Raw genomic sequence first — 16,959 nt, 5'->3', positions numbered from 1 at the left:
GGGGAGAAGGGAGGGGAGGATCTTGGGAAGGGCGCAGGGCCATGGCCGTGCAGCAAGATGGCGGCGCCCACGGTGAGGGTGTGAGGCGCTGCCGCGCCAGGGAGAGCTCTGGGGCTTTTTTTTCCAGCCGCAGCGAGTTCTTCTGGGGAAAAATCCGAGCTTTCTGCCCTTGTGTGCCTCCGGGGGCGGGCGGGCATCGGCACCGGGCTTCAGCAGCGCTGGTGCCGCCGCTGCTTCTGTGCCTGTGTTACTGCTCCCGAGCGCTGTCACTGTCGTGTGTGTGGGTATGTGTACACGTGTACATGTATGTGTGCGTATATAGCGCATATATCCGTATATCCATATGTGTGTATGCGTGCTGCGTATATATATATGCCCTAGTCATGTAGTCATAGACATGATCACAGTGCCACAGTGCTATTTTCCAGCTTGTTGAAGGAACTGCCGTAGAGTAAATGCGTGCTGCATAAAAGTGTAAAAACTTATATAAAACTTGCTTACTGTTAAAACAAAAAACATTATAGGGATGAAGCTAAAATAGGGGTGCACAGGGAAAACAACTGAAGTGAGAAGGTTCTACAGCATGTCCTGTGTGCACGTGGAAATGTCCACCTGAAGGTATGTTCTACTTTATTAAAACAGTGATAGTTCTGAAAAGCGAATTCTTATAAAAATCCCCACAGGAGGAGTTTACTCCAGGAAATGTGTATAGTTGATGAAAGCTGCAGTTCCAGGAAGTTGATTTTTTCCTCCTGAGAAGGGAAGTTATGATGTCCGTGGTACATCGTCTGACAGTGGGATGGCTTGTGGATCATCTCTCTTTCATCAACCAGTGTGGCTATGAGATCTGTGACTCCTTTGCATGCCCTGGTGGTGTCACTCTCAATACTTCTGTCACGTCTACTGAAGACTGTCATGGTTCTTCTACCTTTGTTGCCACCTCCTCATCAAGCAGTGGTCCTACTCATAGCCCTGAGAACGCCATAGAAACAGAAGGTAAAACAGCAAAAATGAGATATGTGTTTCGAGAGGAGTTCTTTGACATTTCTAAGCCCCATATAGTTGCACCTCCTGAGGAGCAGCTATGTCAGGGGTGCCCTGAGATGAGTCTGACAGAAATAAAGGTCAGCAGTAACAGAGAGGAACGCCAGGAAGGAACAAAGAGTGGTGTTGAAGATTCTGTTGCCAGTGCTATGAAGGTATGTTCTCTGTCATACAGTAAACTACAGTAATCCTGTGATAATTTACTATTTAACATTGTTTTGCATACCTGAGTCTTCTGAGGTTGTGCAGAAGAGCAGGAACTTTTACATCATGTATTTTCAAGATGCACAGAAATTGTAAGCATTTATGAGGATATTCTTATGTTCCGTATGTCAGTAATGTGCATTTTGTGACTCAAAAGCTCACCAAATCTTCTGACATTGGTGGTAGGCACTTGAGCTCCAGCTGTGGTTGCTGTCAAGACTGTGCATATCAGCAAGATGGGAAGGAGAATAGGAATTAACTTTCAGTATTGTTCATTACTGTTTCTTATGTACAAAAGGAAATAAGAATTGTAGGTCTAAAACAACAAATGTGATCAATGAAATGTAGTTAATTTTCTTTTATTGGTAAACTACGCTTGGCAGCTGAAACTTCTAGTGTGGGCCCAAAGGAAGCACAAGCACCAACTGTGGCATGCACTAGGTATCTTCAGATCCCAGTGACATGAGTAACAACACAGCTTTAAGTGTATGTACCTTGAGAATGCCTACCACAGCCTAGATCTTTTTGCTTATTTGACTTGTATTTGTGATGGAAAAAGAAAGAGATGTAAAGTTTCTTCTGCTTTTAAAAGAGTTAATTGGTAATTCAGGTATGTTTGATTTTTTTTTTTCCTTTCCTCACAGAGTAATATGGATTTTTTTTTTTTTCTTTGCTTGCTCATTTTGCAGAAACGTAAAAGGAAATGTTTATTCAACCAAGGTGAACTGGATGCTTTGGAATACCATTCAAAGGTAAGTTGGAAAAAAAGTATATTTTACGAGTACATGATACCTGATAGGCATGTACAGAGTGCAGGGCATGGTTGCAAAAAAGTTCTGTTCCTGTAGCTTGTTCCATTAGTGGGAAGGTCAGTCTCTCCAGTCTTAAGTGAAAAGTGCTTACAGAGAAGATCTTCTTTGTAGACACATGTGAAATTGCATTTGAGATATTTCAAAGAGCTGGAAACTGCATTGACAAACTTTCTTTTACTGTTATGGATAACTAAATACTATACTGTGATGAGTTGAGTATTAGTTGGTCAGGAAGTGACTGATTTGAAATAAACTGTAACCTTTTCTGAAGATCAGCTCATCAGGGCACTGTGCTGAAGTTATTCAAAGCTTCTTTTGACCAAATATGCTCCAAAATATCTCATTCTGCAAATGAGAAAGATTTTTTTTTTTTTCTCTAACCTTTTATATTGTCATACTAAAGCATTATGAATGAATTGGAATTCAAGTCTATAGGCTTATGTCAGTAATGTACTGGTGAAGTTACAACTGAATTACACTGAAGCATTTTTGGTGAATATGTAAAAAGACACAGTTTGGGAAAACCTGTGATCCTGGCTAGCCTCTGATACCATTAACAGATTAGGAAGTATTGGGTTTTTACTGTGTTTGTGTTGTTAAAGGTTATAGCTCTGCAAGTCAACTCAGATTATTTTGTGATTGTACTGTGCATCAGTTGTTTCTCTTGGGTGGTATTTCTCTCTCTCCTTGTTTTTAATAATCATAATAATTAATTTTGTTTCAGTTATTAAACTGATCTTATCTCAGCCCAAGGTTTTGTTTTTTTTTCTCCTGCTCACCACGGAATGGGGTTTGTGGAGTGTGAGTGAACAGCTGAGTGATGCTTGGTTGCCAGCTGGTGTTAGACCATGATACACAGCCTTATCATCATGCCCTTGTTGCTTTTGAGCCAATGTTCTCTGTAACTGGCAAGGATCATTTTCCCTGCCTGCAGATTGAAGAATGTTTTGATTTCGGTTACATTCCCTAAGCAAGTAGATGCTTGAAAGATCGTTTCTTTTTTCCCTTGTTTCTTTATGACAATACAGGTCAGGAAGCTGATTTGGGAAGGCACTTTGCGTTTAGTCCAAGAAGGACTCAAAAGTGGTTTTCTTCACCAAAGGACTGCAGAACTCAGTTGCAGGAAGAATAATGTTCCTGTTGTCTGTGGGTTGGCTGAATTATGTGAAATGGCAAAGCAGTTTCCAGCTGTGAATGAAGGTGACCATCAGGCTGTGTATGTGCTAGAGGATGAAACCTCCAGTCCAGAGCAGGACCTGCTTTCGTGTGTTGCAGAAAACACCTCAAACCATGCGAAGATAATTGTGTTAATGGGGCAGAAGTACTTGGTGCCACCAAAAAGCAGCTTCCTTTTATCTGATATTTCATGTTTACAGCCCCTGCTGAACTGTAAGTATCTTTAGGTGTTAGAATTTACTCTTTCTCTCCTGCCTGAAAAGAGCAGTTAATGTCAAGATGAATAGTAGCTCAGTGAACAGATTTTAATATACAGTATCACACTGATAGGAAATGCTGCTGCAGGCTTTTAAAGTGGTATTTCTAACTTTCTGCAAATAGTTGAGGGTTTTCAAAGGAATCTTGAGTGGTTAGGAGATCGTGTCATGGGGTTATTGTTTGTCTCCAGGAGACTTCTTTAAAAATTTCAGCCAAAATACAACAGTTTGTAAGCATGTTCTGAGCCACTGTCAGCTCAGAAGTCATGTAAATGCATTAGGTGGGGACTAGCTATGCTGCTGGATCCCTGTCCCACAGTATGAGGCTTTAATGTAGCTAAGTCCATGCTGCTGTGAGAGTGGTGGTCCTGCTGAATTGATTTTTAGCTAGATTAAACCATGGGAGAGGGATAAGATTACACACCTTAAAACAAACGTTCCCTTACAGACTCATCCTATGCAGTGGCAGGGTCTTTTTTAGATTGGTGTAAACTGACTGTGGAACAAAGCCCAGTGTCCCCCTGGGAAGATAACAGTTGGAGAGGCTGCTCCACCCAACTGGAAGGGAGCACCACTTTAGCCAGACCAGGAGTAGCAAGCATGAGTTGATGTCTCAGCTGCTACATTTCACAGGTGAGAGTATTGGCTTAAGCCAAATTCAGTGACTGGGAAATGGTGGGATTTTATAATAACTTCTCTGTAAAAGTGAATCAAAACTTTAAGCTGACAGCATGCACCAGTCTTCACTGTGCTTCACCATTCCATCAGCTTTCAAATTGACTTTCATTATTATTACTATTATTATTAATATCAGTAGCAGCTAAGCTTTGTCAGACAGTCTTACAGAAAAGATGTTGCCTGTGAACAGGCCCCTGTTTTGCACTTTTGTTTGTTTGTTCCTGTTTATTTTTTTAATAGGAAGGCATGCAGGAGGTAGGATCTTAGTATCCAAGAAGTCCAGAATTTAACCGGTTAGCTACAGTTTGCAGCTGTAGGAAAGAGGGAAGATCATTCTCACTATGCAAAGCTACGCATATAAGAAAGCATGTTTTGATTTTTCAAGAGGTCAGAGAGCAGTCCAGAAAATCTGAGCAAATTCTTTATTGAAATAAGCAACAGTGAGTGTTAATATAATGCCAGTTATTAGATTTTTTTTTTTTTTTTAGAGGAAGTCTACTGTCCATTTTAATTTCTGTTTTTCTTCTTCCCTTTCACCTGCAAAAAGAGAAGTAATTCTTGCTGGTCAAGTAATTCGGCAAGTAATTCTTGCTGTAAGGTTACTACATCCAATCCTAAGGGAAAAAGATATACTAAGCACATGTAATGAACATCAAATACTGGTCTGTTGTTCTTACCATCAGACTCAATGAAAGGACAAATATGTTCTCTGGAAAAAATAAAATTGGAGAGTCCTGTTTTTTCATGGATGTGCCCTGTATATTCTCTCCTCCAACTGAAGTAAACTCAGCTTCTCCCATGAAAACTCTTTCAGTTCTATTCTTCTTGTCCATTATTTGCATTTCATACACTGGATCTAGCTATCTTGTCTCTCTTTACCTCCAGTAGTGCAATACACAGTTTTCCAGGGCTTCCTTGAAGCTTTGTATGTCCCTGTTGGCCTGCTGAAAGATCAAACAGAAGAGGAATCTTGTGTTCAGGGCTTCAGCTTTTCACTCAGCTGGGTACCTTATTACTTACTTTCTGGTAGGAAATTGAAGAAATTGTCGTTTTTGAGACTTGCACTCTATAACTTTTTTTTTCTAAAAATCCTCAAGATGTTCAAAATTTCTTGGAGGGATCTGACGCAGATCACATAAAAATCCTTTCCTCAGGTAATCAACCTAAAAATCTCTGAAGGATATGATTATCTGAATTCTAAAAAGCATGCCAAAAGTCTTTTAACTTCTTATTTGAAAAGAACAGAAGAAATGTGTGGTTTTGCTGTATATCAGTTTTAACTCATAGACTTTTTAGAAGATGATTGACCGGCTTTTTTTTTTCAATTTCACTTGCCAGACAAAAAAAAATACGATGTAATTGTGATTGATCCACCATGGGAGAACAAGTCTGTTAAAAGGAGCAACAGGTAATTTTATAGTAAAATCATACATTGTCATTGTATCTTACAAAGGGTAATTAATATTTTAATGTGCTGACGTAATCCAAGACCAATATAATGTGATACTGCAGCTTAAACTTGCAAACATTTTGGCGTATGCTTACCTTCAAGTCTATGGAATGTCTTAGGGATTTCACTGAAAGGGCTTGGCTGCTTGGCATACAAAATATTTCCAAGAATAGATCTTAAATTACCTGGCCGGTGAGAGATTGTTAGTCTTTGAGAATTTCAAAGAAAGTCTAGTGTCAACTGTTTTGTAAATCCCAGATCACGCAGATATTAATTTCTAATTAATAAGGGTACTTCGCTGGCCATAAAGCTAGATAAATGTGTAAGTAAGTATTTCCAAAACTGAAATCTGATCAGAAGTGTTAGTGGTGGTGTCTATCTTGGTTGCGGGATTTGTTTTTGTTGTTGTTGTGGTTTGTTTTTTTTTTTTAATTTGAGCCTTAGCTTGAGCTTCAGTCTAATGGATAGAAGAAAGTGATAATGCAGCAGTAAAATCCTTGAGTACTGTAGTTTATGAAGTCATTAAATTAAATTTTTATGGGCTTCTTTCACTGCCGAGTAACATCAGACTTATGCCAGTGGAGCCCTCTTGGATTACCTTCATAAGATGGGAGCCCCTATGGATTATTATAAGTTGTATCCATGTGAAAGAAGGTCAGACAGGAAATAGGGCCTTACAACTTTCTAGACTAATAACTACCGTAGCTTTTGAAGCTTTTTATGAAGACATAGTTTGAAAATGCAGAGACTGATTAGTAGGCTTTCCTTTGAAAGCCTTACAGAAACCTATAGACAATGAGTTATTGAACTCATTTCTCAGTGAGAAATTGAACTAATTCAAATGTCTTCTTGACAGTGTATGGTACTCAGAGGAAAATTGCAGTTATTCACAAGCACAAATTAGCCAGCAAGACCCTCTCTCCCTCACAAAATAAAGGCAAAAGGTGCAGGAGCTATCACTGCTCTTAATTACCTTGTTGACAGCTAATAATTTTGAAGCATTTCACATCTGGGTGAATCTTTTTGTCTCTGGACAGTCTAGTCCAGGAGGTATTTTTGATTTTATGTGTGTTTATATTGTTTCTCACTGTTGCATTTCCAGTAGGCAATGTCCTGATATTTTTGATGCTGTAATGTGTAGGTTCCATGAATTACAACTTACTAATAACGTAGAATAGCATCATGAGAGAATGGTGAAACAGGACAGAATCTGGAAAGCTGTATTTACTGATGTAGTGTTCAGTTAGCTCAGGAAAGTGCAGAATGGTTTTGAATAAACTAGAGAATTTCTACCATGACTGGTAATTAAAAAAAAAGTGTAACTTCTGCAAATAACTGGAGAAATTATCTTTTATGACCTCTTAACTTTCCAGTCAAATTAGTGTTGCCCTTGCACTTGCAAATGACTCACTTGTCATTTTCATTCAGAAGAGAGCTTATTATGAGAAGTGAATAATACTGTGTTGCCTAAGAAGATACTTTTAACTAAATGGCTTTGTTCTGTTGTAGAGATGAGAATATTGAATTACATATGATAGTTCTTAAATGAAATATGGGCTTTTAGACTTCATCAGAGTCACAACTCACAAGGCTTTATTTGGGGGAATAGTGGAAATATTTAGTTAAAGGTTCTGCTCAGTAAAACTTAGGTCCACACACTAATGATTTCATATAAAATCTGTCAGCTTTGGCCACTGGGTGTCAGTCTTGAACTATTTTTATGACTTTGGTTGTCAAGAGAGAATTCTTGAAACATCCTGTCCATGTAATTTCTTTATCTATTTGTGTTGCTTTGCAGTTTTTGTATTTGGTGTATGCTAACTTGCTTTCTCACTATATTGCTGTATAGGTACAGCCACTTGTCTTCATGGCAAATCAAGCAGATTCCTGTACCAACACTAGCTGCTCCAAATTGTCTTGTAGTCACATGGGTGACTAATAGACAGAAGCACTTGCATTTTGTTAAGGACGAACTCTATCCTCACTGGTCAGTGAAGACACTTGCTGAGTGGCACTGGGTAAAAGTAAGTTCTTAATTTTGTTTCTTTCTTGCAGACTGAGAGGACTTCCACTATGATACCATATATTCTTATAATTTGTCTATTTACTACTGTGTGCTTCTGTATTTGAAAGGTCTGATATCATCACTATCCTTTCTTTTATAAAAGAAAATGTCTTGGGAAAAAATGAATATTAAAATCTTCCACTGTGTATTTTTAACTCTTTTGTGTCAGATTACTAGGGCTGGAGAATTTGTATTGCCTTTGGATTCTTTGCACAAAAAGCCCTATGAAGTTCTTGTATTGGGGAGAGTTCAAGGAGATGTAAAGGAAGCCTTAAGGTACGTCAGGACAATGGTAAATGTCTTTTTGAGGATATTAAGATCCCCTTTGTATATGTCACTTGTTTATAATACAGTATAATATCCTAAAATCTCGTGGCATCATCTTTTGGCTGATTGTGGACCTAAAGATAGCCTTACTAACTTTGGGATAAGGGTGTGCCTTAGTGAGATTAAAGAATGGAAATCTTTGCCTTTTCCTTACATCTGTCTGTGCTGGGGAACTGACTTGGACAAAATTCTCATGGACAAAGCTTCCTTGCTGACATGTTCTCTTGGACCATGAGTCCTTGACACAGGCTGATGCCATTTTGGGGATGCTGCGGTTTTTCTACTCATGAAGAGATACAAGACTCTTTGTTCTCAATGGCTTTGTGTGGCTGTTCTTAACCAAATTGTGTCTAAAGCCTCAATGAGTTCATAAACTGTCCTTTTATATGTCTGAGCAACTTTTAACTTCCCTTGGACCTACCTGAAGTTTGACTGTGAATGAGCGTTCACAGTCACAGTAACACAGTGAGTGTGTTACCTCTCATCTGAAGTAGCTCTGTGAGAGCTGCAGCGCCACATTGGGTGGCATTCCTTGCTCATACTTCTTTTCTTGTTCTTTATACGACAGGAAATCTGAAGGTGTACTTCCAATTCCAGAACATAAGTTAATTGTCAGCACACCCTGCACTCTGCATTCACATAAACCTCCTCTTACTGGTATGTTTTGGTTTTGTTGCATAATATTTCTGTAATGCAGTGGACTTGGGTATCTCATTCTAGGATGTACCTGGAAGTGCCTTAATTTCCCATATGCAAAGCAATTTTGCTCAACAGAACTTGTGGTTCCTCAACATTTTTAAAAGTGTTGTGGGGTGTGTATGTCTTGGTCTCTAAAAATGAAAGTGAAAACTAGAACTTTCAGCATTATTGTGTGAATATTTTGGGTAGATGTATAAAAAAGTTGCCTTTTTCAAAATTGGTCTATTAAATACTGCACAAACAGTTTACAGATACTTCATATATGAAGTTATGACAAATGATCTAAAATACCTTGTGGGGAGAAAACTTTGGGAATATATAAAATAGGATATCTTCTACTTAGTTAATAAAAGCAGAAAACTCTTCCTTTATTATGTCATCTTGAAGGAAAAGTTTTCATTTCTGCATGAATTGCCTACAATAAAATTATACCTTTAAATCCAAAAATGTAATTATTTTAAGACTGCTAACAATAGGCAATAAATAGGCAGGCCCTGCTTTTTTTCTGAGTAGCTCTATTTAATTTACTGAAATTGATGCAGTAACTTCAGCCAGCCAGTTAATGTGGGTATAAATCCAACTTTTTGGAGTTTGGTCCAAAGAATTTGAAGACTTCCGTGTGATGTGTTGCTACGTTTTGCATGTTGTTCTGGAGCACTCTGACTAATTTTGTCAGTAGGAAGTTGTACTTCTTTCACCTTGCAAGGCTATGGTAAGAAGTGCATTTAATACATTTCACAAAAATGGTTTCATCCTCCCACAGGAGGGAAGGTCATGATGAATCTGCAAATATTCCAGGTGCACATGGTGCTATGTAGTCACATCAGAAAAGGCAGGTAGAAGAAATGTTGAAGGGGAGAGGTGTCACAGTTTGCTTCACTGACATGCTTTCTTTTTTCTGTTCCCAGGGAATAGAACAGCTTCAGTTAGGATGCTGATCTGGAAAATTGTTTTATGTTCAGGGACACTGTAAAATTTATTTTTGGGATCTTGTATTTATTAAATTAACATATATATATATATATATATATATATACCTGTTCAAAAACTGGTGGAAGGGACATACTTCGGTTAGCTAAAAGCAGAAAAGAAGAAAGGCAATTCTAGGAGGATCTTTTTGATTCTGAAGCCACATCTTTAAGAATTAAGACTAGAGGAGGAACTGTATGTGTTGATTTAAGGTAATGAATAGTAGAGTGGTGATTTGTGAGGCTGTCATCTAGGGCCTCTTCAGCAAACCAATACTTAGCAGCGAACTCAGACACAAACAGGAAACTTGTGAGATACTGAGGGTGCAGAACAACTGTTTGTGTATATTGCTGGAAATTCTAGTGCCGGAATAGTCCGTGGAACAATTCTTTTGTAGGGCAGAATCTAGAAACTGTATTTGGGATTCCTTTATAAATTATGATCCTGAATGGATTTTAAAAGAAACTGTTTGTGCTAATTTTTTTGTGTTTCTCGAGGATTTTACTTGAATGCTGGGATTTGATAGTATTGTGCAGCATTTATATTTCTCTCTGAAAAAATAAATTTGCTGTGGAGCAAATATCAATGATTTACAAGGTTTCTATAAAAATCCACGTGTATCCTACCTTTTTTGACATCTCCATTCAGAATACAGTTATGTAATGAAAAGGTAGACCATAAGGCAAAAGCTAATTGCTGATGCTTTGACTTCAGTGCTGTGCCAGGTGTTGCTTTTACGACTGGACAATACTCTCGAGCGGCCAGTAGAGAGCAGCTAAGCTACATCCTAGAGGGTTTCAGAAGAAATTTGAACAGGAGCAGAGATTTGGCAAGGGGCGAGAAGGACACTTGATGAGTCACACGCATTCTTTATGCTTTGTTTAAGTGGTAACAAAGCCAAAAATATTAGTATTTACTGGTGGTGTCTGGCACTTTGCTTCTTATTACAACAATAAGGGTTGTATGTTGGTGCATATGTAACCACTTAATGACTGATTATAACAGTTTATCTCTCCTGGGGGAAGAGAAAGATGTAAATTAAAGTAAGCCGTCAAAAAGACGTGTTTGTGCTCCTACAGTGCATTTAACCATGAAATTGCAACTGTAGGGGTTTTTGGTGATGCATGTGCTGTGTTCAATGCTTAGAGCTTTAATATGTCATTGTAAATGTACTTAAGCTGCTTTATGCAAATGTGTTAAAATCAAATTTTATTACTCCAGGTTTCGATTCAAATAACAGCAGGTTTTCTTCCTAATTCAATTCAGTGTTGCTCTTACAAGGCATAAAAGACATTCTGTTACACAGATGGATGAAGTTCTACATAACTTCACATCACCTTTTTTCCTTTTCCTATATTATAGGTTGTTCTTGTTACAGCCATTTCTCCTTCAGTTTTTAAGTACGTACATATGTTGTTAGAAAATTATATTGTCATACAGGAGTGTGTCTAAAAACTCTGGAAATAATTCTTGGCTGTGTTCTAGCCACTCTGCATATCCTCAGCAGAACAATGCAATGGGAAGTCATGGAAACTCCCTCCTCTCATAGCAAGCCTGGCTTGTTAGGCTGTGTTACAAAAGTTTCCTTGGAACTAAAAAGAAATAAATACCTTTTGTTTCCTTATGTGCCTTGTGAGCCCTTACTGTTAAACTAATTGATAGGTGCATCAACATCTGAGTTTAACTTGAAGCTTAGGAGAGATGCAGATGTGTGAAACCATCTTTGTGCTGAGTTTCAGATCTCTTTCTGGTGTTACTCTGTTCAGGGGTTAGACAAACTGGGCCGTAAGAACCTCTGCATTGCCAACTCTCTCGAAGGGTTATTCTAAAATGAGCTCAGCTGTGTGCTTTGTGCTTTGCATGGTTCACTGATGAGGCAGTGAAAAGCTGAGAGTCATTTTCACCTTATGTATGCAATTCGTCAGGGCAGAACTTGCCTTTTAGGCAGTGGAAGTCCAAAACATAAGGGGAAACTGTTGCTTGTTTCAAAAATCATTCCTCTTTTTTCTTATTTAAACGTTTTTAGCAGCATGCATCTTCAATACATGTTTGGGATTAAGAGTAAGCAGGTATGGCAGGTGTCTGCTGGATTGCACTTCGGAATGAAGAGGGTTTTCTGGAAGACCAGTGTTATGTCTACCAGCTAGCTTTGTGCTAGCATCATGTCATGCCCAAATATAAGTGCCTGAGTTGCTGTCATAGTGTTTGTGACACCTGTAAGTGATAAAGAATAGGCTGTTTATCATTTATTTGAGCTGTTTCTTGTCAGTGGTATCTGTAAGTGGATAGAAGTAATTGTGTGGTGGATTTTGGTTTTCAATTTATTTTTGTGGTAGAAGAACTTAATATTTAATCTTTCTGCTGATGTAGCTCCTCTAACCTGTTTTCAGAGATAAAAAACTCCGGTGTTTGCTTGAGGGCTGCAAGTCAAATGCCTATGTGTTAAGCTAGCCTTCCAGTCTTAAAAAGGTCTAACAAAAAAGCCATAATTTGTAACTTGAACACTGACTTTTCTTATTTTAAGGAAACCAATGTAATGTGATTTTAAGCCAACAAAATGGAGCCCTCTTGATATGGTAATTTTCACTGCAGTGCAAGTTACTGCCTGATGTGATTATGTAAATGCCTACAACCTAGCAATGAAAAATCATACTATAATGTGATCTCGAATTATATGTAATATGTCTCTCTTTTTTTAAAAAAAGCCTCTAACTTTAAAAAGATCCTCTCACTGGCAGAAGGAGAGGGGGAGATTCCTGGGACTTCCTTTTTAAATTCTATAACCAAATTGATAGAAGTACCGTGATATACCTCCTGCTTCTGCTGAACTGATCAGGTTTTTTTGGCTACGTGCTTTTTGCTGAACCAGTCTCTGAAGTTGGTTGAATCTCCGATGGGTGCTTTTCAAATTTGTCCTTTTAGGCATGGAAGTTTTTGGTGCTTGTTAAAACTGCTCTTGATTGCTGAACTTAGTGCTGTGATATTTTTTAACCTATACATTTTAAGATCTACCACCCCTGTTCCAGTGTTTCAGCACCCTCGTTGTAAACAATTTCTTCCTTATATCTAGTCTGAATCAATCCTATTTTAGTTTAAAACCATTACCCCTTGTCCTATTGCTGCAGGCCCTGTTAAAAAGTTTGTCCACATCTTTCTTAGAGGCCCCCTTTAAGCATTGAAAGGCCACAATAAGGTCTCCCCAGAGCCTTCTCTTCTCCAGGATGAACAACCCCAACTCTTTCAGCTTGTCCTCCTAGCAGAGGTGCTTGAGCCCTCTCATCATGTTGACAGCAAATGATGCACAAGAAATCTTTATCTAAGTGGAGCTGGAAGAAGAACAGTAAACTTTACCACTTTTTTTCTTCTATTATGGTGGGTTTGCAAGATGGTATAAAAACAGCTACTCATAAGTCGTGTCTAATTAGATGAACTCCCATGACACCAAACAGTGCAGCAAGTTTTCTGTCAGAATGTACATTTTCCTCTAAACTTCCCAGACTTCTCTGCAAATGTTAGATTTGTTTAGGCATTTTAACTTGTCTCTAAAAGAAGCAGGTTTTTGGAATAAGATTCCTGCTGATAGCAGTGTTTTTTAGGTTAAAGCTGCCTTGATGATAACCCATCTGAGACATTCATGTGACATTTGTTAAAGATTGGGAGAAGAAGAGATTTTTGTGCTAAGCCAAAATACAAGAAAGCCTGGAAACACCCATTACAGAATATTTACAAAAAGGTTTTGAATATATTAAAGCTTTTTAAGAGGTGATCATATAGGTAGGAAATGCATCTGGCCCAGGCTAAAAATAGAAACCAAAGTAGATGTTCATCTTTTCTGCAGCAGGAGCAATCCATGATCTGATCAGCTGGGGTCTCACACAGGCAGTATGTGACAGTCAGACTTCCTACAAAGAGTCAGAACTTGGATTGCACCAAATAAACCAAGAAAAAGCATTCCCTCTCATACTTTGGTGTATGCTGATTGGATGTGTATGCTGGTATGATCTGCAGTGATCATACCTGAAGAGACTGAATCAAGCAGCATACTGTTGGATTAATGAGTTGTATTTTTAAGTGACAGAGATTCAGAAATCGCTGGGAGATCTAATAAAAAAACCACCAAAGTATCCTTTGGAAATGTTTTCATAACTTTTCTTCTTTTGTCTTCAGTAACAAAACCAAAAACTTAAAAACCTTACCTATACTAAAAATTATATGTTAAGATTTTTTTGGTCTTTCTGCCTTTTCTGTGTTCTGTACTCCTTAAACCTTTGCTTTTCTCATGCATATTTTTATATGCAATAACTTTGTGAAACCTAGTTAAGGATTTGTTTGAACCAGCCACAGACTAAGTGGCTTTGTATGACACGTAAAACATTTAGCAATAAACTCTTTGCAGTAATACTTTTCAAGCAAAATGCAGGATCTTTTTCTGTCACTCCAACAATGCCATTCATAATCCATGACATTTACATCATTAATGTTAATGACAGGCATCTATTTATTTGGATTTAAGCAGTAAAAATGCCCAACTGTAAAAGAAATATGAGATTTATGTTACTGAATAAAAGAACAGAGGTATATAAATATCTCTTCTGTTGCCAAGTTGGTATTGGAGGAAAAGTAGTGCTTGCTTTTTTATAGCCCTTTAGTGCTGTGCTTATTTAACTGGTGCCTCTTATTTTACCTCTTAACAGTCATCACAAAAATGCTTTTATCCCCTTTAAGGTGCAAAGGAAAAGAGTGTGATCTTAATTAAGAAAAGGGGTTATTTATTTATTTATTTATTTTTAGAAATGTTACCCCTGTGTTATAGGAGCTAAGTTAGTCTTTAGGAGCTGTTTGTTGATATTAGTAAAAAATTCAGAACTCGTCTATGTAGAGGCTGAAATAAATCCTCATTCCCTTTCTCTAAATGAAAACCAATAAATCAAGGCTATTGAAGGCCTTGACAGTATTGTTCAGAATCTCAAGGGCACTTACTTAAAATTACTTTCTCACTATAAATAGTCCAGCTGTTTGATGAAACCCCTGAAATTAATTTGCTGTCTGTCCCTTTTTTTAATGAAACATTCATTTTTTCATCCACTAGCATCACAGGGGAGGTTTTATGTGTTTACTATTGTTATTTGTACCATTGTCACTGTTGCTTTCTTTTTTTTTTTTTTTCTCTTACACAGCAGTTCTGGCAGAGTTTATCAAACCAGATGTGGAATGCTTGGAGCTGTTTGCTCGCAACCTGCAGCCTGGCTGGACCAGCTGGGGAAACGAGGTCCTGAAGTTTCAGCACATTGATTATTTCACTCTTTTGCAGAAGGAAAACTGAACTGGGCCTTACACATCTATATCTTCTGAAATTCTGTGCCTTTCCAGGGTGAATTTTATTCTGATGGTTATTACTGATGGTTCACTTAAAGGTGACAGAAATAAAACCAATCGCATTTCAATTACTCAAAATAAGTAAATAATGTAACACTGAAAGTAGTTACCAGGGAAAATATTTCTCGCTGCATGATTTTATTTAGTCTGCGTTTTAAACTGTCAGTACCTAATTCTTGAGGTGACAGGATATCTGTTTAATGATATCTCCATTTGTATGTGGTGGTCCTTATTTTGATGACCTGAAAATATTTAAATACTGATGTTGGAATGCAAGTTCATTCCCATTTTTTTTTTCAAACCTCAAGGAAAAGATTCTTAAAGTATTCTCACTGCAGATATTAAATCTGAGCTAATAACACGTCACAAGTGCTATATTGTAGCACTTGTATTATTTTTAAAGAATGACAATGACTCTTTAAGGAGTGTCAGTGGGAGTAAAGAGTTCTGAATTATGCATGTTTTCTTAAAGAAGACTGTTTTTTTGCAAAACAATGGATTTTGAACTAAAATAGTTACGAAGGCAGCGTATCCTCCCACATGTTTGTATCTGTCTGTCTATCTCAGAAGAAATAAAAGGAGCAGTGCTTGTGTTAATTGGCACATGAATTTTTGGCTGACCACATTCTATGTAAAATTATACTTTTACAACTGCTGGCAATTATATCTTTCTGTATATAGTGTTAATTTTTGAACACATTGTAAATGATCGGTCTCAATGTCTTATGAATTCTGACCTTTTAACAGATTATATGTATTTTTAAAATTATCCTTCCTTATGTTCTTGGAACATTAAAAAGCCACGCCAGTGAGCTGTATTTTTCAGCTAACATAAAGATGACCCTTCTTTTTTTTTTTTTTGTTTTTGTTAAAAGAATGATACACTTTGTGTGTCCTTTGCTGTGCTTAGATTTGTTTAGAAAAATAAAAAAGAAAATGTAATGAAGCCTCTGTCGTTGACTCATTTGCAGCACTAGAGGCTGAAGTGCTGGACTACCTGACTTTCCTGATGGCAAGCTCCTGAGTCCTGACTGTTTATAATGGGGAACAAAATGCATTGTATACCTTCTTTACCTTAATTTTCCTTTTGCTAGTCTGATGACCTGTGAAGACTTTTTTGAATTTAACTTTAAATGTTATGAAATTATTTTTTGTTAATTTTGTAATAAAAATGAAGATAAAACCTTGTGTGTTATTTGCAGACCCAGTTCCTATATTACTGTTCAATTTTATGTTTTGTCTGTTGGACCAGTGGAGTTAACAAAGCAAGGGAAAAGCTTTTTTTCCCCCTCCCTCCCCCAGCAGTTAAACATATACTCGAAATAAGTAAATAATGTAACACTGAAAGTAGTTACCACGGAAAACATTTCTTGCTGCATGATTTTATTTAGTCTGCGTTTTAAACTGTCAGTACCTAAGCAACCTTAGCTACAGCTGGAAGGGATAGAAAGTTATTTATTTGCTTTCAGTTTTACAAGGTCTTCCCTACCTGCAGATTCTGCAATCCCAGCCAGAATTCCCTTGCCCTCCCAAGGTGGTCTAATCTAATACTAAATGAGTGTATGAGACTCACAACTGTTGCAGGTGTATTGTTTTCCCTTTGTACTCTATAAACAGCACAAGAAATGACAGTATTGTCTGTTCCACATCTGCTGCTATGAATGACTCTAGATTATCTTTTAATTGCAATCAGAGGAAAGAGATCAACAATCTTAGAGATCAGGAAACTCCCTTTCTCCTTGCAGCTATGCAGCAGAACCCTATTAAGGGAATTACCTTCTTCAAGCTGTTTAAAAATCGATCATCTTATTAATATGTCCTTTTTGTGGAGTCCCTTTGCAAATTGTGGCTTTCTGGAATCAGTAAGGTTGGAAAAGACCTCTGAGATCATGGAGTCCAACT

The 16,959-nt window shown here is 37.6% G+C and overlaps 1 protein-coding gene across 5 annotated transcripts; it reads left to right on the top strand.

The window, feature by feature from the left end:
- Window positions 1–16: 16 nt before the first annotated feature.
- METTL4 (methyltransferase like 4) lies at window positions 17–15,999 on the top strand. Of its 5 annotated transcripts, none has more exons than XM_017832501.1 (10): window positions 17–280; window positions 758–1,199; window positions 1,938–2,000; window positions 3,089–3,449; window positions 5,510–5,579; window positions 7,471–7,645; window positions 7,856–7,962; window positions 8,582–8,670; window positions 13,523–13,676; window positions 14,859–15,999. In XM_017832501.1, the coding sequence occupies exons 1-10, from the start codon at window positions 42–44 to the stop codon at window positions 14,971–14,973; spliced, it is 1,815 nt and encodes a 604-aa protein (XP_017687990.1). In that variant the 5' UTR covers window positions 17–41; the 3' UTR covers window positions 14,974–15,999. The 5 variants fall into 5 exon arrangements, with proteins under 5 accessions (XP_017687990.1, XP_017688009.1, XP_017687998.1 ...); XM_017832539.1 differs by having other exon boundaries at window positions 236–284; window positions 643–1,199; XM_017832520.1 differs by lacking the exon at window positions 13,523–13,676 and having other exon boundaries at window positions 14,862–15,999.
- The last annotated feature ends 960 nt before the right edge of the window (window positions 16,000–16,959 follow it).

The sequence above is a fragment of the Lepidothrix coronata genome, unplaced genomic scaffold (genome assembly GCF_001604755.1).
Source record: "Lepidothrix coronata isolate B3197 unplaced genomic scaffold, Lepidothrix_coronata-1.0 Scaffold6, whole genome shotgun sequence".
Taxonomy (NCBI): Eukaryota; Metazoa; Chordata; class Aves; order Passeriformes; family Pipridae; genus Lepidothrix; species Lepidothrix coronata.
Note: the sequence above shows the minus strand (reverse complement) of the source record. Positions and strands in the feature narration are given on the sequence as shown.

Coding starts and splice junctions, on each gene's coding strand:
- METTL4 (XM_017832501.1), top strand. CDS start 42: ATGGCCGTGCAGCAAGATGGCGGCGCCCACGGTGAGGGTGTGAGGCGC. Junction 7,963..8,581: donor GATGTAAAGGAAGCCTTAAG/GTACGTCAGGAC, acceptor TTTATACGACAG/GAAATCTGAAGGTGTACTTC. Junction 13,677..14,858: donor CTGATTGGATGTGTATGCTG/GTATGATCTGCA, acceptor TCTCTTACACAG/CAGTTCTGGCAGAGTTTATC.